Genomic DNA, 22,540 nt, shown 5'->3' with positions numbered 1-22,540 from the left:
TTTGGAGGGATGTGAATGCTAAACTGAGGTGACTGCATTGTCGCAGGAAGGCAGTGGGTTTTAATCCAGGGTACAGTAGAACCACACTCACTTTCCAAAGCACTGTGGCAATTTCATGACAAATTGCCATTCTGAACCACTCTTCTAGGCATGGGGTGACCAGATGTGCCCTCTCCAAGTGGAGGGAGACAAACAAAGATGTAAACACCCAGATGTTTAAGTTCAGATAGTAACTGCTATGAAGAGCAATGTAGCAAAGGAATAAGAATCAAAAGGAAAGAACTAAAATCAGAGCGAACCATTAAGAGGACACTATAATTACTTGAATAGATATGTGTCGTTGGGGACAAAGAGGAAAAGGGTTTATGGAAGACATGTGGAACCAACTCTGCAATTGTTATTTTTGAAGGGAGCAAGATAGAGAAGGGTGGGGAAGACAATATTTTCACTCATAATTTCAATAGACATAATGGACACGTAGCATTTACTTTGTGTCTGACAATCTAGTTCACATATATTGACCTTCTCAGTAAGTCTAGAAGGTAATCATTACTATCTTTATTTCACAGATAGAAATAAATAAATAAGGTTCCAAGAGCTTAAATGCCTCGGCCTCGGTAACTCTGCTAGAATTTGGGCCCATGTTCTTCTGAGTCCAGTTATTACCACTGTGCTATGCCAAGACAGGTTGGAGGTGTGTGGCAAGATCTAGAGAAGGGGACAGAAGATGATATGTTCAGTTTCCGTTGCATAGAGTCTGAAATTATTATGACAGTAATTGTTGGTGAAATTCAGTTGGAAGAATCAGATCTCAAAGGAAAGGGGAGGATTGAGAATGACATCTTAAAGTTTTTTGCATGGGTTAAGTTGATCAATGAAGCCGTAAAATATTCTAATAAAAATTAATAATTATTTAGGGAGCTACGATGTGTCAAGTACCATGTTTGTGCCTTACACATGTTATCTAATCTTCATAACAAATAATTTTGGGGAACCGATAATCCAGATTGACAGCTTGTCTATGGGTTTACTGTCTGGAGGTAATGAACTTAACCTTCGAACCTGCTCTCTGACTTACTAGCTTATTGTCTTTTTATTTTGAACTGTAGTTAAGTTTACCAATGGAGAAAGCAGAGAGTTCAGAGAATACTCAGGGACCTATGGAAATCAAGTTCTATCCTTGGCTGCAGATTACACACAATTTGTTTTTCTCCCTCTCCCTGATATTTCAGTCATGTTCATTTTTCCCTCTACCTAGCAATTGAGTGCTCCATATTTAATTCCCTTTCCTAGCATAAATGCCAAGGACATTTCAACTGTAAATTTTCATTCTATAGATGGTCATTTACTACACCTCATAGAATGAAAATTTATAGTTAAAATGTCCTTGGCATTTTTGTGAGGAAAGGGAATTAAAAATGACCAAAACCCAGATGAGACTCACATAAGTCATTATGGATCCTTTCATCATGTCTAATTACAGTCCAACTCAAATTGTGGCTGGAGAAAAATCACTTCTAATGGAATGGTCAGTCTCGTCTTTTCTTCACTCTTTGTCAGTCACACATTCAATCGAGCCTTGCTATTGAGCCCCCTCCCAGAGGTGAGTTTCCAACAGTGAATTAAGTGGACAGAAGCTCTGATCTCGTGGAGCTTACATTTGAGTTGGGAGACAGACGTTAATGAAGCCACGTATTTGCATAATTACAAACTGCGTCCATTTCTTTGAAGAGGGATCTTGGAGAGTTTATAAAAGGAGGACCCAATCCAGTGGGGTTAGAGACTTCCTGAGCAAGAGTAGGCAAACCGAAAAGTTGAGCCTAATATTGCAGCACAAAGCTCACTGTGAGGCAGGGACTTCACAGAAGTCAAATAAAGCCAGGATGGTAAAGTCAATTGATGTCTGTCTCTGCCGGATGATTCAGGGTCAGCCAGTAGGTTTAAGAGCAAGGAAGAGTCATTGAAGAGATTAAGCAAAAAAGGTGACTTGATCCAACATGCATGCTCAGGGATCCTTCTGGTTGTAGAGCAGCACATGGAATTAGGAAGGGCTCAGAAGGAAAGGGAGGTGAGAAAATTCCATAGGGGCAGAGGTGTGGCCCCAGCAAGGGCCTGTTGCCTGGGGCACACAGGAGCCAAAACTATGGCACCCGTTTTTGAGAAAAAAACAAAGCTTTTATTGCGAGGTCAGCCAGCAAGGAGCAGGAGACCAAACTCAAATCTGTTGAGTTTGGGAGTAGATTGGGGTTTTGGGGTGAGATGTAAAGGGTTAAGATTAGGGAAGTTATACACATTCATTGCGATTACATCATCTGGTGTAATGAAGTCTTACTGGGTTGGTGCAGGCAGTTCATACAATTTCATGGATTGCATGTAAAAATTCAGGGGGACTTAACATGTAGTTCCAGGGGATTTTAGCCTTGTCACATCAAAAGGTCATTTTTAGGGCAAGGGTGTTTTTTGTTGTTGTTGTTTTTTGTTTGTTTTTGTTTCGTTTTTCTGAGCAGCCTCTGAAGACTGGTTGAGACTGGTAGAATCTTGTGGCTCCCCTTTCAGAAAGGAGGGAGGGCTATTCTGTTTCCCACATTGGCTGTGACCTGAGACCACCTGTGGAAAAAAAACTGATGATTTATTGTGTAGGGCTGACTGGGGCTAAGCTATTAAACTATTGTTACAGGAGCAACATTGAGAAAAGAGGATTCATTTCTCTAAGGCAGGCTTTTTTTTTTTTTTTTTTTTTTTACTATTTTGTTCCCAGCCACTAAAACAGGTCCAGCACCCAGTAAGATTACGTAATATATAGTTTGTTGGATGAAATAATTAACATGTGTAGATTTTTATCTCTTCAAAATCACCTAAGTCATTGGTAACAGATATGGGGGTGCCAAGAAAAAAGATGTCAAAGATGAAGACCTCTGGCTTATTGACAGATAAGGCTGCCATGCACTAGGGCTTTGTCCTTTGTTTCCTTTGGATCTGAGTCAGCCAATTTTCTGTAAAGGGTCAGAGAGTAAATAGCTTAGGTTTTGCAAGGCATGCATTCACCACTGCGCCTTTCTGCCATGGTCGTGTAAAATCGGCCATAGATAAAATGTAAATGGACGAGTGTGGTGATGTACCAATAAAATGTTATTTATAAGATCAGGTGGTGGGCAGGATTTGGCCATAGTTTGCCAGTCCCTGGGACAGATCATGAGTTCAGTTTTGAAAAAGTATAAACTGAGGAATTTTTGAGGCATCCTCGTGAATGTTTACATTAAAAATTATTCTTAAATCCAAGGTTTGAAAATGGCTTTCAAATGTATTTAATAATTTGAGCAAAATTAAATAGCTAATCTTTGATTGGTAAGCAATTTTTTATGGAACTGTGTAGAGGGGGATGAATAGGAGATCACTTGTAGTTAGCATATAAATTGTAAGGAGATGGTTCTTCTAGTGGCCATTGATTCAGGAAGAGACAGCTAGTGTCAGAGATGTGTATTGTTGGTGATCTCAGTATAAGGTATTTTTAAAAAGACATGAATATGATAAAAAAAAAATTGCGAGATTCCAAGTAAGTGTATTCTAAATAAATAAAGGAAGTTCTGGAATAAAGTCAACCCTTTTTAGTTAAAAGTAAAGAAAGTTTTCATCAAGAAAGAGAAACCTAGATTTACTTAAGGGAAAAACTGCTCAATTAGTGTGGGAGCTTTTATTTATGTGCATTTAAAACAAGCACCCGTTCCATTGCCCCTTGTACTTGAGAGAAAAGCAAGCATTGGAACAGTAAATGCAGGTGATTTAGGCAGAACTATTATGAAATCTGCTTTCGATGTATAATTTAACACATATGTATGTATAGTGATACTATGTTCCTTTAGAATTGGTTGTATTGGAGGGACAAGCGTTTCTTACTCTCATCCACTTCATTTGTTTGCTTTTTGTACTGGGCCCATGGAGGCATTTAAGTTGCTTGGCCAGTGACATTAGAAAACTGAAGTTGGGAGACCATCCTGACTGTGCAAGTTTGTAATTCCACTACAGCTTCCTATTTTCCCATTAAATCATAATAGAGTATAACTGAGCATGTCAGTGACCCACTCAGACTTTTAATGAGATAGTGCATCACAAAGTCAAGAGTAGAAGCCAGGAGAAAGAAATCTGTAGTCAGTAGATTCTCTAACTAACACAAACGTTTTCCTCTAAATCCCAGTCCATCAGAGAGCTTAGTTCACTGATTCCCAAACTTATCTGCATGTCACTTGAGGAGCTTTAATAAAAACTAACGCCTGTCTGGAATGTTTAAAAGATCCCCAAGGGATTCAAATATGCAGGCAAGTTTGAGAACCACTGGCTTACCTCAAAATAAAGTCTCAGTAGCAGTGCAAAGCTATCCACCTCTTGGACCTCCAGGGGTTTTACGATGAGATGAAGTTCGGAATTCCTCCATGAATGACCACGGCCTACCAGAGTCAAAAGCCAATTCTAATAGTACTGTGTGCGGTACTTTCTTCCTAGAGTACATAAAAAAAAAAGGACGGTTTCTATCAAAAAAAAAAAAAAAAAAAAAGGGTGATTTCTATCATTACAAATTTGGGATAAGTAGAATGTGAATTAATGATTTTTTTTATTATCATATACCGGTCCCAAAATTTTGTTTCACAATCTAGTCATGCTGCCTGAGATACAAAAATAGAGGCTAAGTCTTACAAAAAAGAAAAAAAGAAAAAGACATTGAGATGCTACAGAATTCCATGGGAAGCTCTTGCTAGCCACTCCACCTTACCCACTCTCCACCAGAACCAAACCTGGTTTTTTTCTAGTATTAAAAATTCAACATTCCTCTGCAATTTTCCTAAAAAGCTTTTTCTATAAATTAGATAGGACAAATGTATTTTAATGAACAAATGGCATTTTCATAAGAAATATCTTTTTAAATTAGCTCATTCTATTAAGGTTTTAATAAGTAAAACTAATATTGCAGAGAATTATGCAATAGAAACACCAGCCAGCTTGGTCTACAGAGTAAGCTTTGGAAATATGCAAATTCAATTTCACCAAAGAAAATATCCCTGGGGTGACAAAATTTTCTTTCGGATAGTGTCTGTGTGGGGAAAGGAACAGATCTCTTCTAGATAAAAATGAATGCACCAAACACTGTTTATAAAAATTCGATCACTATTTGATTTCTGCATTTGGCAGTCAGACAGTAACTAATTTGGTTTTATTTTAAAATTCCAGTGATTAGAAGGTCTGCACATTCCCTGTGGAGTAGCGCTCTCTCTACTAGAGCCCAACCCCAATTTTTCTTTGCCAGACACATGTGCTAGGGAGCTATAGCTGACATGTGCTTTTTCATTATTTCTGTCGGAGCCAGAAGCAATGGAGCCATAGCTGATTTTCTGAGTCCAGGACTTTACCACCTTCTTTTCGGAGAATTTTCAGGAGAACAAGTGTTTCTGATTGTGTGTGAGTCAAAAATTCCCTTTCCTTCTAGAGCTACCTACGATTTATGCAAGAACTTGAATTAGTGGCTAATTGTCTAATGGACTCACAAGGTCTGCACGTACCTGATGCAGAAGCAAGAAAGAATGTATTAGACGTCTGACTGCAAGTAGTAGATTACCCATGAGGAATTGGTTAACCCTTAAGGAAGGTTTGTCATTTCATATTTGAAATTCAGCAGTGGAGGAATACCAATGTTAATTTGATTATATAATTATGCCATCAAAGACACAAATTAAATTCTTTTTGTATTTTACTGTCTATCCTCAGCATATTGGCTTTGTTCCTTAAGTTGTCTCTTCATGTTTGCAAAATGGCTGCTGCTGTTCCATAAATCATGTTTCAAGTTCAGAGGCTGAAGACCGCATAGCCCTTCTTTGTGTCTCCTTTTTAAGAGAGAAGTACACTTTCCTGGGACCCCTCAACAGGGCTTATTTTTGCTTGCATTAGCTAGAACTGCATACTTTTCTCTTTCCTAAAACATTAACTCACCTATCTATATAATCGATGTCCCGTACATGGTGTTAATTCATGGTATGAGCTATAAGTTTTATTCTCTTGCCAAGAGCTGGCATCTCAATAGTCTCTCATCCTCAGGCAGCTATTGAGCAGATCCAGTATCCAATAACCACAAACTTTGGGTGTCCAGGAGGAAAATGGTAAACAAATTAGCCTTTGTCCTAACCTTTCTGCACCTTAAGCTAGGCTTCCGAGCTAACTGAAACACAATTTTGTTTCAGAGTTCAAAATAAACTTGAAATTTGCATTCCCATTAACCTTTTGGCAAAGTAAATGGACATTAGAGTTGATATTTCATAGCCCTAAATTATTATTCTCCCTTAAAGAGGGGCCCATGGGCATTTGCAGGTGACTGTTTCTTCTTATGAAACAGGGCACTGAATATCTGTGGATGCATACAGACGTGCACAAATCACATGCACCGCTTTAACAAAATTCTCACTAGAGCTTTTAAAGGTTACTTGGTACCTTCATGAAAAACAGATTACATTATCAATAAGGATTTTGTTGACAAAGCAAGTAAATTAGACTTTTGTTCATTTGGAGAGGAGGCAACTTTGTTGGTTTAATATATTTAATTAAATTGCGTTGAGATCTACTTTAAATGAAAATTCAAAACAAATTAAGTAATTAGTCAATATAATGTTTGCAGTTACAACTCTCATATATATTTGGATAAGCTATGAATAAAAAGCTGTTCAGCAGTGTTGGGCATTTTATTTTATTCCAAGGGGATCTAAAAATAGTGAGCTGGCAACATTTGAAATTGACTATAAAATATGACATAATGATACCTTATTTTTTTATATTTGTATGAGTTCTACATCTATCCCCATAGATCAAGCTTAATCATATACCATATTAGTATCCACTTGTGTTAGGATCAGGCAAACCCAAGTTTGGCTAATAAAATTTATTTATAGTTGTCTTTTTTTTTTAGCTCTCTTACTAACCATGAGTAGGACCTTTGAATCTGACATTTGAAAACATTTGTATTAATAATAGTAGTTTTTCTAAATTCTAGCTTCTTGAAATTTGACATTTGTAAAGTTAACATAAATCTTTTCTCTTTTATTACAAATTATTTCTTTAATTTATGACTTTGGCGTGGCTGCTGGTGACTTAACTGCTACAAAAAGGATGATGTCAAGAAAGAAGTGATTATGGTTTATATTAGTTAGACTTATTTTATTTATGTTAGATTTGTTAGTGTTGACTTGGGTTTGATGTTCCGGCAAATGAGTTTACTTGAATCATCTGAGATTCTCAGGTCTCTGGTCAAAGTTTAACTTCAACCATTGGAAGGTTATGCTATTTGATGAAGTTTAATCTTCGAGCCATCTTTTTCAGTTAACCACCGTACATTTGGTTCAGATTTTGAATGTAGTTCTCATTTGTGTTTTGATGGGAGTATCACACCCCACTATAAATTACATACTGTTGTAACATAGCAGTGAAATTCCAATGAGCTATGAATTTTCTTTCCACCTCATCTCTTAAAATTATTTTTATCGCTAAAAAAGTCTCAGACTTTCTCGTATCTTTCTAAGTTATTTTTTAGTTCAACTATACTAAAAACTCAATTAACTAGGTATGGGAAGTATCAGCCAAATTTGTTCATTGGAATTTCTTCTGTAAATTAATTTGCTAAATATGTCCTTTGCAACTTGTAGATCCTGGAGCTATTTTTTAATACATATGTTTTTCAGGACTCTCGGTTGCAAGCGATAAAAATGCAACTTAAAGTGTTTCAGCATAGCAGAATTTCTTGGCTTCCATATTGGCACAGTCTAGGGAATTCGTGCTGCAGGCATAGCTTTATCCAGAAGTTCAAACAGATTCATCAGTAATCTTTAGCTTCAACTCCGCACTCTGCTTTCCTTAGTGTTGACTTCCTTTTACTGACAAACTCCTTCCTTCTTGTCACCTTGAGCACCAGCATCCTTCATGCTGGAAACTGCAAGTCCAACAAAAACAAAGATTTTCAATCTGTGTAATCTCAGGAAAAGCCTTGAAATTAAATTATGTGCCATTCCATAATGATCCTGTCCCTGACCCAATCTCTGTGGTTAAGAGGAGAATGTATCAGTGGTTGATGAAGTGTGGTCCCTAAAGGATCCCCAGCAAAATCACCTGAAATTTTGTTAAAAATGCATATTCTCAGGTCCTGTCCCATACCCAACGAATCAGAAAATTAGAGTGGGGCTAGCATACTGGGTTGTAATAAGGCCACCGAGTCATTCTGATGTTACTCAGGCTTGAAAAACACTGCAATATACTAACTGGCCAAGCTTGGGTCCCATGTGCAACTCATGGAGCATCAGTGTAAGATCTATCTGGTAGAAAGAATATAGAAAAAAATACCTGATGAACTGATATCAGGAAAAGAAAGAATTGGGTCTGTGATGGCAGAAGAGAGATATCCTCTACAATGAGATCTCAGCCCAATAATAAAGTTCCTGTTTCCAATGCCATTATTTCTCAGAACAATGTTGATTATGAATTCTCTTCCAGAAAAATCAATATTCTAATTAAGCAAATACCCTTTCATCCACTCTAAGATACAATGTTTTAGTTTAAATGTCATCTCCAAATAGAAACATGGCCGATCTTGAAAGGTTTCCACACCATATTATTTTCTTATTAAATGTTTCCTGATCTCTTAGGATATACTCTACTACAATTCAAGCCTTCAATAATGAATCTTATCACCCCAGTGTGATAAACAATAGGATAGGTTCACTTCGCTTCAAACATTCTCAATGAAAATGCCTACAGAATTTTAGGGAAGGTGGTCAGCACTCCAATATCATCCACAATAATTTAAAAAATATTTTTAAAAAGCACCTAATAAGGGAGGTGAATGTAGCTTGTTATATTAAGATTTTTGTTTGTTTTTAATTTGGTTAGGGACATTTACACTTATGGAGAAGGCAGTAGAGAGTGTGTCAGTATTTATCTAATCATAAGAATCCTCTGGCACCTGTTCAAAATCAAGATCCAAAGTCTCTTTTTCAGGATATTCTTATTTGGGAGGTCTAGGTTGGGGACAATGAATTTGTATTTTCAAGAGATGCCTCAGGGAATTCTTAGAATCAGGCATGCTTGGAACATATTCTATAGTGTTGAAGAGCTAGGACGCTGCATCGAAAATGATAGGGAGTCAAATCTCGGTTGTAGCTCCTTCATCAAGTGTCAAACATTACTATTATTACTGTTTGTTATTCTTTTTCTTTTCTCTTGAATAATCTGCCTGTTGCACCTTCTTATTTCTTACACTGCAGATCGAGGATATGCAGTGGGGTAAAGGAGTCCGGGAGATCCCTCCCTCAGTGTGTACCCTGCCATGCAAACCCGGCCAAAGAAAGAAGACACAGAAGGGAACTCCTTGCTGTTGGACCTGTGAGCCTTGCGACGGCTACCAGTACCAGCTGAATGAGATAACATGCCATCATTGTCCTTATGATCAGCGACCCAATGAAAACCGGACTGGCTGCCAGGATATCCCCATTATCAAACTGGAGTGGCATTCCCCCTGGGCTGTCATCCCTGTCTTCCTAGCAATGTTGGGGATCATTGCCACCATCTTTGTCATGGCCACGTTCATCCGCTACAATGACACGCCCATAGTCCGGGCATCCGGGCGGGAACTCAGCTATGTTCTGTTGACAGGCATCTTTCTTTGTTACATTATCACTTTCCTGATGATAGCCAAGCCTGATGTGGCAGTGTGTTCTTTCCGGAGAGTTTTCTTGGGCTTGGGGATGTGCATCAGTTATGCAGCCCTCTTGACAAAAACCAATCGGATTTATCGCATATTTGAGCAGGGCAAGAAATCAGTGACAGCTCCCAGGCTCATAAGCCCGACATCACAGCTGGCAATCACTTCCAGTTTAATATCAGTTCAACTTCTAGGTGTTTTCATTTGGTTTGGGGTTGACCCACCCAACATCATCGTAGACTATGATGAACATAAGACAATGAACCCTGAGCAGGCCAGGGGAGTTCTCAAATGTGACATTACAGACCTCCAAATCATTTGCTCCTTGGGATATAGCATTCTTCTCATGGTCACATGTACTGTGTATGCCATCAAGACTCGGGGTGTCCCAGAGAATTTTAATGAAGCCAAGCCCATTGGATTCACTATGTACACAACATGTATAGTATGGCTTGCCTTCATCCCAATTTTTTTTGGCACCGCTCAGTCAGCGGAAAAGGTAAGTGAAAATGCACACTACACCATCCATTTCAAATGTGTTCATTTCTGTAAATATTAAAACCAAATTAACTGTATAGAGTGAGAGGTTTTACATATGCAGAATGGTATTCTTAAAAGTAGAGAAATCCTAAATTAAAGAATAAGCATCAATGCTACAAAAGTCAAAAACTTGCAGTGAACTTTGCTACATTCATTCCACTGGAAACACACAAGAGTTAGCCTTTTCAAGTTAATTTATAGAATTATTCAGTGTTGCAAGAGATTATCCAGTATGAGGCTATCTATCTAAATTAAACCTTCGGAATAATTCATTCTCCACTCTATTTACACACATATGTCTTCAGGATAGGAAAGGAGGACCACAGTTCCTGTGGTCATTAGTAACTCTCTCTCTTCTTAGTGACTGTCTGGGCTGTCACTGTGGATTGGATCTAGTACATGAGCTATACAACATATTAGAGTTGCCCAATGGAGTGTGTGTATGTGTGTGTGTGTGTGTGTGTGTGTGTGTACATATACATACACATATACACACACACACATATACTGTCATGTGCCTCATAAGTATGGGGATACATTCTGAGAAATGCATCATTAGGTACATTAATCACATCAAGTGATTCAGCGTGACACCAGAGACTCAACTTTCCAGCAGAGGGGGGAGCAGTATTAGAGCAAGTGTCATCAAGCTATGAAATTTCAAAGTTTTTCAGAATGAGTGGGCCCTAATATATTGGTCCTGCATATGGTTAGTGCACATGATGCCCATATATAATTATAAATTTTTATAAATATGCAAATTTGGCAGCACTAGTGGGTTAAGTCATAATTAATGTATGTTCAGCTGTAGGTTTGACTGACATGCGTGCAAATACGGCAATGCTACGGTGTTAATTCTAGTCATGATTTATACACATCTGACTTCTATACCCAGCCCGTCTGGCTATAGTTTTGTGTGTATGCCAATTGGGAAATCTTAATAAGATGTGGCGTCTTTCATTTGATGAAGGCCGATCTGACCTGTTGGTACAACTGAAGCCAGAACTGAGACCGAGAGTCCTAACTGGAACACTCTATAGGAGAAAGAAAGCATAGTTATATTAATAGTTTGATTAGATGTTAGGATGTTAGGGGTGTAGTCTGATTCCGTGTTAGTTTGGAAAAGTCTCTTAAACATTCAGGGACTTAATTCCCTAAGTGAGAGAAACAAGGATTGAAGTAGGAATGTCTACAAATTCAGAAATCTATGGTTCTAAGAATTAGGTGAATCCGATTTGTCATTGTTACTTCTGTTTAATCATTTGAAGGATTAATGGCAGTTGACTGGTTTTCCAACTAAAAAGACGTCTTTTACCTATATTGTTTGATTCAAAAGCTAAATGTTTAGACTGCATTTTTTTTTAAAAAAAAGTGAATATCTCATGAAACCACACAGAATTCTAAAGCCAAGGGCGATGGTTCCAGATTATGGTTGTAACTATAAAGTGTCTTGAAGGAAGTTCTTCTAAAATATATGCTCAACAAGCATAGTATGTTTCTAACAGTATGTTTCAAATTCATAATGCATGTTTACTGTCTGTGAAACCAACTTGAATTCATTTTATTGCTTCTATCTATCACTGAGCCAAGGGAATAGTAAAATATGAGTTAGGGTAGTGAAATGCAATAGAGAGAAGAAGAAAAAAAATTATCCAAACTTATGCTGGTAAGTCGATAACCACTGAACTTTTTATGGGGCATGATGTGTGTCATCAAAGCTGATGGAGGTAATAATTATTTAGTTATTAAAACAAGCATAATTTTCCATGAAACAGGTTAAAAAAACATTACATGCTTTTCTTAGACATTTATTCTTAAGAAATATACAAGGGAGGGATAATTGCAGTTGTTTGTAAATGGGCCTTTTTATAATGCATATTTGACACTCTACCATTTCATTTGTCTGTCCATTTTCAGTCGTGACTATGAATCTTTTCATGTCAGGGGTATAGTTTATTCATTAAAAAACCCAAAAATGATGCAAGGTTTTAGGAACTGAATTCACTGGTTCTAGTTGTTCTAGAAGATGTTGTTCTGGTAGCACTGGACTACAGGAAAAACTAAGCTGTCTTCAAGCAGTGTGCTTTTTATCCCAGATATCAGAAGGCACATACCCGTTTTTGTATACTCCCAAATAGCTAATTGGCACACAGGTACTGAATTGCCAAATGGGAACAGTGAATTGTTGCATGAAAGTGCACACACTCTGATGATGGGCATATGACTAGGGAAGCGTGAGGGATCAATCAAAAAATATTTTATGTATGTGAAACCTTGGAATTTGAATTGTGGAAGGCGGCAAATTGCCAAATGCAGCAAAAAGGTCATAGCAAAAGGCATTCTCACCATGCTAGCAACATATAGACTTATAGCCCTTTCATTTTAGTTTGGATTTAACAGTTTAAGTGTTTCAAATGGAAAGATTCCATTGCAACAGAAAAAAAAAGAGTGGGCAGTAAGTTCAGTAATGACTATTTACTGCTTCAGGAGATTTAATTCCTATTGATTGTGCTTGGGATATCTTCATGGAATCTCTCATCAGTTGAGTTCATTAGCACAGCACGAAGTATGAGAAAATGTCTTATTTCTTGTAAAATATCAACTTTTATGAAGTTTATTTTTGCTCTTACCGTGTTTCCCTCAAAATAAAACCGGGTCTTATATTAAGGTTTGCTCCAAAGACGCAGTAGGGCTTATGTTCAGGGGATGTCATCCTGAAAAATCATGCTAGGGCTTATTTTCTGGTTAGATCTTATTTTGCGGGAAACACAGTATTAAAGAGGATGCAGAAGATTACTGCTGTCGTGATTTATCATTGCTAATCCTGTGACTTCTAGAAGGAGGATCTTGCAACATGATCAGGGAGGGAAGAAGTAAGCTTTAGCCATAAGAGAATGATTCCTGGTTTTAGGAATTATGTTTAGGTTACTACAATGACTCAAGGAAATATTGCAAATGGTAGAGCAATAGCACAGGAGGAACTAGCTGGTCTAGTGATGTGTAGGGATATCCCATTGTTTTCTACTAGCACTGTCTGTTGGAGGACTAGATTGTTTTCCATGAAAAACAAAGGCTTGGACTGTGGGCGTATCTATGCAGAGAGTAAGCATGCAACCTGGAAAATAAAGCATGTTTCGGGTAGGAAGAATACAGGCAACCCTGCCAAAATCCGAGAAACTCTAGAGATGCAATGTTTATCCAGAGACTTTTCAGCCAAATGTTGTCTGAAGAACTTTCTAGGTAAGCCAATATATCATTGCTTACACGTGGACAAGGACACAAGCTTTGTACCACTTGGCTTTGCAAAGGCAAAGTAGATCCTGGTATACAAGGAATGTGATCACAAGGAATTCTCATCCCAAACACATAGGAGGTCAAGAAATCAAGGAACCAGGAGATCAGAAAGACACTTTCCAGGGTCAAAGACAAAGTCTAGAAAAAGAAGTTCTCACTGAAGTATCAGCTCCAAGGTTTGGGCCAGAAACTTTAAAAGCCAGGACCGAGGCATTGACCCAGGGGTCAGAGATAGCAAGAAGACAGACACATAGAACTGTTTCCCAGGGATATTTCTTGAGGGGTTGAGACTATAGGTCAAGACCTTTTGACCTTCCACATGTAGTAGATAGCTCTTCAGAATCTGAACACAAAGCAAAAACCAGCCTAGGTACCAATATAGAGATCAGAAATATTTGTCGGGTCGGTAAACACTCCCTAATCTATGCCCAGGGCAGACATCACTAATAAATAATGGCAGCCTGCCCCTAAACCCAGGTGCGGTCTGTCCTTATCAACAGTGTTTAGGCAGTCACTACCAATAAGTGAGAACTAGAAGAAATTTAAAATCCATGTGCCATTTCTGATTTAGTATCGGGCTTCAACCCATGACCGTTTGGTACTTCTTCCCACCCAGCTATTTATTGTGTGAAAGCCAATAAATGAATTTTGTTAAGATTAATCTGCTTAAAAGTAAGGAATAGTCGGGAAAACGGGGTGTGCTTCAGTTGGTCTTTATTTTGTCTCTGATTATAAGTCTCTTTTTAAATTGCTAAGGAGCAGTCTTAGTTCTCTTCAGAAGTCATATATTAGGTTATGCTCTGTGCTATCTGATTTGATTAAAATTTCCTCATGGTCTTTCAGCAATTGGACTGACAGTTGTGAAACACCTATTGTGCCCTTAGTACTCTCTGCAGGACTGTGATACAGAGGTAAAGAAGGCACCATCCTTATCTGTCAGGAACTCACAGCTAATGGTCACCAGGGGACTTCAAATGCACCAACTAGTGTGAGGCACGCTCTGATTGTCATACAGAGAATGAAGGACTGGCACTGAGAAGGGAACCCCACTTAATCCTCACAGGAAATGGGACAAGTGGACTGAAGTGACCAGGCAGAGGAAGCAGTCCAGTAAGAAATTATATCACATGGGAAAAAGTAGGGGAGCGGTGTTCTCAGCACACGGCACGTAGAAGGAGGAGACGGATTGCACTTAAGCCTCTTTGACTTATGCAAATATGCGAGTGTAATAATAGAATTTAATAAAACCTCATTCTATGAACAAAGTTTGAAACAACATGAACCCCAAACTTTCATTCCTAAATTAAACTTTTGGTAAGAATCACATCTTTTCAAAGTGGAGGACCAAGTTAATTTTAAATTCTATAGCTTGTAAGCTGAAATACCTGCTGTTCTTTCTTAGGATGAAATATCCCCTCATGCCTTTGTTGAACTCTGCTCGGTCTCCCCTCTGATACAAGTTCACATCTGTTCCGACCTCTGGTTTTGGGGACCTGGACTCTATAACAGTGGTAATGATGCAGTGAAGAGTAGTGGAGCCCCAGTTGTGATGATTTTAGACTTTGTCTTTTAAGTTATGGAGATCCAGCAAAAGTTGATAAATGTGGGAGAAATATGAGCAGTGGGTATTTTGAAATAGGAATTCCAGGGACGACACTTGAGGATGAGCAAGAGTGAGAAGCAGAGAGGCAAGAAACCTAGTTAAGTAGCTATTGTAATGGATGGACAAAAGATGGCACTCGTTTGAAGAAAGCCTGAGGGATTAGAAAAGATAGAGCAGGTTTGAAAGCTGTTTCGAACATTCTCAATATTGAAAGAATATGTGAATACATTGTGCCCTATCTTTCCTTTTGCATTATGCTGTTTCGTTACTGAAATAGAGATATACTTACATATATATGTATATTATTTTGCAAGTAACATTGCCCGCTATTTAGTCTTTTTTTGAACAGCATCTAAATGAGGAAAGAAAAAGGACTCCCGTTATCCCATTCTCTAGAGACAATCATTGTCAACAGTCTGATGACTTGACTTCTAGATATATAAACATGCACATATTTGCACATATACACAAACATTTTAAAACAAAAATCTTTATTTTTCCTTCTGGAAGGCTTACTAAGAACCTTCACCTTGCATCTAAACACGGTAGAGAGAAATGTTCCAACATGTAGTTTATGCTGAGGCCGTGTGTGCACCCATGCTGTGATGGGCATGGATACTGGTGGTTGAGATCTTGCGTCTGCTGTTTACGTTTAGTCTGTTGCTATTTATATCAGAAGCATATGAAACCATTTTCTTCCTGCTTCCTTCTGTGATCTCCGTAATAACTGAACTTCTCTGCAAACAGCCTTCTGAAACCAGCTGTTTGCATGTCAGGCATTAGCCAGTGGCTTGAGATGGTGCAGTCAGTCCTCCTTTCTCCTCTTACGATGCATCAGCTAATTTCAGGTGCAGTCACCCTAGGAAAATTGGAGCCTTTACCATCTTATTCCCTTCCTTTAGCCAGAATAACTAGTTCAGCAGGTAAAAGCCAAGGGCCTGTGTAAAACTGAACTGAGCCAGAACTAATAAGGAAGCAGCTTGCTACATAAAAACAAAGGCTCTGGCCATTCAAGGTTTGAACAGACAGCTACACCAGAAAGAGAAATGTCTGCTAAAAGGAAAGGCTCAACAAGAGACCTTGAATCTGCCCTCCATGGAGTGCTCCCTGGAACATGCTTTTCCCATTACGTGTATTTCATTTTGAGACTTGAGCCACGGAGAGACCCAGCCACAAGGATACGGCCTCACCCTTATAACTGGTACCGGGATAATCAAACAAATCTCTGCCCTTTGGCATGTTGGCATGTTTTCAGAGCACCATAGACCACCTGTCATTGTCAAAAGGAATTTTTTCTCAGAGCACAAGAAATCATAACAGAATATAGTCTGCTGATGAGCAATGAGAGAACTGCTTTGGGGTGAGACGCCCATACTGTTAGGTTGGTGCAAAAGTAATGGCAGTTTAAAAGATTAAAAAGGATAAAAACCGCCATTACTTTTGCACCCACCTAATACATATAGATCATAAAACTGGCCCAATTAGGATGTTTTCCTGATCTCCATTTCTCTGGTCCCAGAAGCTGCCTGACGACTATACCCCTCCCCCTTCATCCTATGGTGCTCTGTCTGAACCTAAGCATTATATATTTTGGATGTGTCATTGGACTTCTTTGGTCCTGGTTGCTTTCATCTGCACAATTGGTATAATTATCCCTACTTTTAGGTTTGTTTAAAACCTTTTCGCTGCGATGCTCGTCTATAGTCAAATGATTTTTCCATGTTGCTGACTGTGGCATTTGACTTTATCCCACGGACTCAGTGTTCCAGAAAGGAAGTTTAAGAAAGCAGGTGTACAGTTTTCTATATTTTTGTGTTTTTCAAGAATGAATAACAATAGGGCATTTTTATACTTTAAAGTAATCATCTATTTTAATAAAATGTAGCACCTTAACTGTATTTACTTAAAAATATAAATACTGTAATTATGTTTGACACATTTTGGAGAACAAACTTGAAATCAATTAACCAGTGAAAAGGTTAAGAGAAAATGAGGTCTTTAAATTGCTTAGTACAACGTTAAAAGACTGATGACATCAGGTTCTGGTGAGGAACAACTGGAGCTCAGATACACTGCTGGTGAAAATGTAAAAACCGGTGCAGTCACTTCAGAAAACAGTTGGGCAGGTTCTTAGTGTTAAACATGCACCTATCAAATTACTCTAGCCATCCTCCCTATGTCTCTCCCTAAGAGAAATGAAAGAATATGTCCATACTGATGCTTGCACATGAATTTTTTTTCCGGTAGCTTTATTTTTAATAGTACAAAACTGGAAGCAATCCAAATGCCCATGAATAGATGAATGGATAAACAAATTAAAGTCTATCCATAAAATGGAATATTACTCTGTGATATAAAGCAATAAACTATTGACAGATCCAACAGCAAGGATAGATCTCTAAATAATTATGAGAGAAAGAATGCAGAGAAAAAGGAGTATTTACTGTATGAGTTCATTCATACAAAATTCTTTTTAAAAATTCAAATTAATCTATAGTGACAGAAAGCAGATTAGTCACTGGCTGGGGATGAAGGGGAGGGGCTTAGAATCACAAAGGAGCACAAGGAAATTTGGAGGGTAGCATCTGTGTTTACTCTCTTGATTATGGTGATGGTTTCACAGATACATACATACATTAAAGCTAATCAAATTGCACACTTCAGATATGTGCAGTGTATTATATTTGGGGTTTCTAGGTGGGAATTCCTGCCCATTCTCAGGAATTTTTTTCGCTTTCCCATTCCCGAATCCCAAGATATAAACTGTTTTCTGTTCTCTACGATGAATTGTTTCCACAAAGTGACGGCCAATACTACCAACCACCTGGTTTCAAGGAGCCGATTTTCCTGATTTCCCAGCCAACTTTTCTCGGGATTCGGGAACGGAAAGCGAAAAAAAATTCCTGAGAACGGGCGGGAATTCCAGTTTGGAAACCCTATATTATATATCAATTTGTTAAACAGAATTTAACTAAGTACATTTTAAACATTTATTGGCTTTATTCAATTGTACATGAATTGGGCCCATCTAGCAAACAGAAAGAAACTCCAAAGAGCTGTATAAAATGAAAGTTTTTTATACGCAGAAGGGGTTGGGACAAGCAAGGTACTAGGAAAGTGTGGATAATTTCAGGCAAGGTCACCTTCCTTTGGGGGATGACAGGGGTCTATCAGGAGGATTACCTCACTAGTCCTGACCAGGTTATTCTAGATTGACTAGTTATGATTACATTCCTGGAAGACGCTGAAACTGAAACTGCAGTTAGGTTAAGTATCAAGTCTTGGTTTGGTTATGTGATCTTAGTACAAGCTACTCTATTTGAGGCCTTTAAAAAAAAAATGTCAATAAAACCATTTAAAAATGCTTTGCACAGAAACCCTTCCTTTCTCTCCTCTTCCTCCTTTCTCTTGAAACTTGATCATCAAGTATTCTTATACCTATTGGCCTGTTTGCACTGAAACTAGAAATTGCATCTGTAATGTAACTAGAATTATATGAGTTAAAGTGTAAAGTGATTCAGATACTTTCTGGCACAGGGGAAATGCTCAGTAAAGAACTGCATCCTACCACAATAGACTCCCTTTAGCAAAACAGTTCTGTCGGCTCAAGGCGGAAAGGTCAGCAGAAGGTAAAATAGTTATGCATTTGGGGAAACCGTAAGTAGAGGCTCTAGTATGGATTAGGGGTTAATAAGAGCTAACTCTGGAGAGGTGGGTAGAGGTGAACACTCGGAGGACCCTGTATAGTGACTTCGTAGTTTAGGCAATTGGGGAGGATGCCTCAATGAGTTTTAGGGCAGGGTGTGACACTGTTGGATTTATGTTCTAGAAAGATTATGCATTACTTATGAGTAATGGTTTGCATGATAGTTGTGATATTGTGATTTATAATATGAAATATTATATGTATTTGGTCTTTGTCTCTTTTCTGTCACAGAGCTCCTATAACACTTGGAATTTCTTAAGTAAAGAGAACAATAAAGGTGTCTTTTGTTACGTTTATGAGATGACTTTTGGACCACACCTATGAATGGGGGCTGGTTGCAGGAGAACTAACCATGTGATTAGAGAGTTGGAACTTTCAATCCTACCCCCATGGTCTCCAGGGAGAGGGAGGGCCCGGAAGTTGAATCCATTGCCAATGGCCGGTGATTTAATCAGTTGTGCCTATGTAATGAAGCTTCCATAAAAACCCGAAGGGATGGTGTTTGGAGCGCGTCTGGGTTGGTGAATCTGTGGAGATTTGGGGAGAGTGGTGGGCTCTGAGAGCACAGAAGCTCTCCACCCTTTCCCCATAACTGTGCACTACACATCTCTTACATCCTGCTGTTCCTGCCTTACATCCTTTTATTATTAAAAAAAAAGTTAATCTAGAAAGTAAAATGTTTCTCTGAGTTCTGTGAGTTGCTCTAGCTAATTAATGGAACCTAAGGAAGGAGTTGTTGGAATCCATAGTTGGTAGCTGAGAACCTGGACTTACAACTGGGTCTGAACTTGGGGTTGTTAGTGTTTGGGCCTGAGCCCTTAACCTGTGGAGTCTGATACTGTCTCTGGGTAAATAGTGCCAGAATAGAGTTGAATTGTAGGATACCATTACTTGGTGGTTTGGGGCAAAGTAATTCCAAACACATTGGAATCGAGCACACAACTTTTTATAGTTATTTTGACATGTGAAATTCTATTCTGGGAAGAATAGTGGTTATCAGTGATGATTTAAATGGACTTTCCCTATGCTCAGACTTTTAGATTTATACCGTTTCCCCAAAAATTAGACCAAGCCAGACAATCAGCTCTAATGCATCTTTTAGAGCAAAAAGTAATGTAAGACCTGGCCTTATATTATATAAAACCCGGTCTTATAGTAAAATAAGACCGGGTCTTATATTAATTTTTGCTCCAAAAGACACATTAGAGCTGATTGTCCAGCAAAGTCTTATTATCAAGGGAACATGGTAATAGTATACACCCTGAAGGATGAGAAAGAGTGAGCACAGTCCCTTGGAGAAAATAATCAGATCAGAGCTGGTAGCCAGCTGCACCCCCATTCTCTGCTTGTTCAGTAAAGGGGCAAGCAAACCGCCCATAGCAAAACTAGATGGGACCTGGGAATTAAGATGCTGATCCATAGGACTGTAGGTAGGAGGAGACTTTGGAACACTGCCCTCAATCTGTACCCTCCCTCTCCAAGTAAAGAGAGTGGTCTATGGGTGAGACTGCGAAACAGTAGTGATATATATTATGCGTATTAGAGATGGTTTTGAAGAGTATCTATATACTAGAAATACTGTTTGTGTAGTCTCTTGTTTTGGATTTCGCCAGTGTGTTACCGCTGCTCTGGTTTCTTCCAAGGGTAATGGGTGTCTGGCTTTTGAACTGTAAGTAGTTCCTAATGAATACAGGCGTTCTTGGCTGATTGTCACCTGGGACTTGAGAATGCAGGGGCATGCCATCTAACCGCCCAGCTTGCCGACCTGTGCCTTTGGTAGCTCTCTACCCCAGCTCAGCATCACATTTGACTCTCCAGGTCTGTCTGGGTTTGGCTATAAAGTCATTGAGAAGTCAGTGAATCAGGGAGTGAGTAGCCTACATAAATGGCAGTCCAATTACAGACTTCAAGAGGGGCTCGTGTGGAATTTCTCTGATTGAACATTCTCGTTCAAGTCTCAGGTACATGAGGGTATTAGAAAAGAGACACAAATAGTCAACCGAGAAAATGAAGGGCAAGGTAGAGAGTACACTGTGGCAAGGAATGTAAGGGACAAGTTAATGCCACTAACTTAGCAATTCCTTGAGGTTCTCAAAGGTCTGTAGATACCTGAAGGAGGAACCTCAGGCACAGTGGGTCGTCAGTAACTGTCGGTTGGTAGGCAATCGAATGACCAAAACAGAAACTCCCACTTTGTTTCCTGTATGGCGGGCTCTCTAATCTTCCCTTTGAACTTTGATGTGACTCTCTTTTCTGATATATCACTTGCAAGAAGCTAATATCGTTTCCGAAGTGGCTTGACTTATACATAAGGAGTCAGTTGTTCACACCTGGGTAATTCTGGCTAACAGTTCCAAAGCCCCAGAACAGTTTGTAATGATTGGGTTTTAGCGTCCAAGACCGGATATTTAGGCTGGCTAAATCTGCCTTCCAATTCTATCAATTCCATTGGATTTGTCTGGTAACCTCCCCAGTGCCATGTCAAAGTGACGAAGTAGGAATCTTCTGGCCAAATTGCAGTGTGGATGAGACCTGGGCTGCTACCTGGTGCCGCATCAAATTCCAGGTGATCAGAGTGCTTAGTTTTCACTCAGCAATCATATTATTCCCTCTTTGTTTAATGTTACAGATCTTGAGGTGTAGCAGTTCCTTGTGTATTTTTTTTAAAGGTATTTAACTGAGAGGCAAGGAAACCACAGAGATGTTTCTAACATGTGTAGCAAAATGTAATTTAGTTCTTAATCCTTTTTTCCCTGAATCCTCCTGGATGGGAGGACAGAGACAAAGGTAGGTATTTTGTAAGACCTTGAAACTTTCATATTTGTTTCTAAATTGGAATACTACCTGGTTATAGTGCAGTGGGGAATGGGGCCAGAATCTTCAGATTTTCTAATATTGAAAATCTGGCACCAAAAGCTAATAAATAACCAACAGAGGCACACTGCTGACAAAGGAATTGAGCTGAAAACTCTAGGAATGGCTGTGTCAGAGAAGAGACACCACCATCTGATTCCAGGGTTAGAGCTATGTGAATGACTCGTAAGCAAGCTCATTAAATTTTAGATTCTAAAGTGCTTTGCAAATGGAAGGACCTTTCATTTCATTTTGTCGTAGAATTCCAGTTTTCTGCTACAGCTGTTGGGAAAAGAAAACACAGGGAAATGATTCCTTAGTGGTGATGCTGGCAACCAGACTGCCTGATACCGAAGCGCTGGTTTCAGGATCGGGTCCTCAGGTGCTTAAAATGGAAAATTGTCTCTCTAACATGTCTTGTGTTACTCCATTCAGCTGTATCTTTCAATTGATTGCTTGGCTTATAACCAACAGTTTTTTCATCCATTGCCTTCCGTCACAAAAGTCTTAAAAAAACAGGTTAGTTGCTGTACTGAAATAGTAACTATAAAAGGTTTTGTTCCCCATAATGACACTATCATTTTTCCCCTCCAGTGTCTACCACCCCTGAGCTAGATATTTTAGGAGAGAGAGTTTTAAAATAGTTTCTTTTTCTTTTAGAATGGCCCCTGTTATTTAACAACTGACTTTGAAGTGCCTGTAACAGGCCAGGCCCTGAGATCCCAATACCTGCGATTCACATCACTCCCATTAAAATAAAATAAAATAAAATAAAATAATAAAATAAAATAAAATACTCCAGTGGTTTCCCATTGATGAT

General features: G+C 38.8%; 1 protein-coding gene across 3 annotated transcripts in view; it reads left to right on the top strand.

The window, feature by feature from the left end:
• The window catches only part of GRM7 (glutamate metabotropic receptor 7), an 825,787-nt gene that overhangs the window by 648,785 nt on the left and 154,462 nt on the right, over nucleotides 1-22,540 (top strand). For all 3 annotated transcript variants that reach the window (XM_033133274.1, XM_033133273.1, XM_033133275.1), the window contains exon 8: nucleotides 9,288-10,223. In XM_033133274.1, the coding sequence (XP_032989165.1) occupies nucleotides 9,288-10,223 (936 nt within the window). The remainder of the gene's footprint in view (nucleotides 1-9,287; nucleotides 10,224-22,540) is intronic.

Source organism: Rhinolophus ferrumequinum, chromosome 17 (genome assembly GCF_004115265.2).
Source record: "Rhinolophus ferrumequinum isolate MPI-CBG mRhiFer1 chromosome 17, mRhiFer1_v1.p, whole genome shotgun sequence".
Taxonomy (NCBI): Eukaryota; Metazoa; Chordata; class Mammalia; order Chiroptera; family Rhinolophidae; genus Rhinolophus; species Rhinolophus ferrumequinum.
Note: the sequence above shows the minus strand (reverse complement) of the source record. Positions and strands in the feature narration are given on the sequence as shown.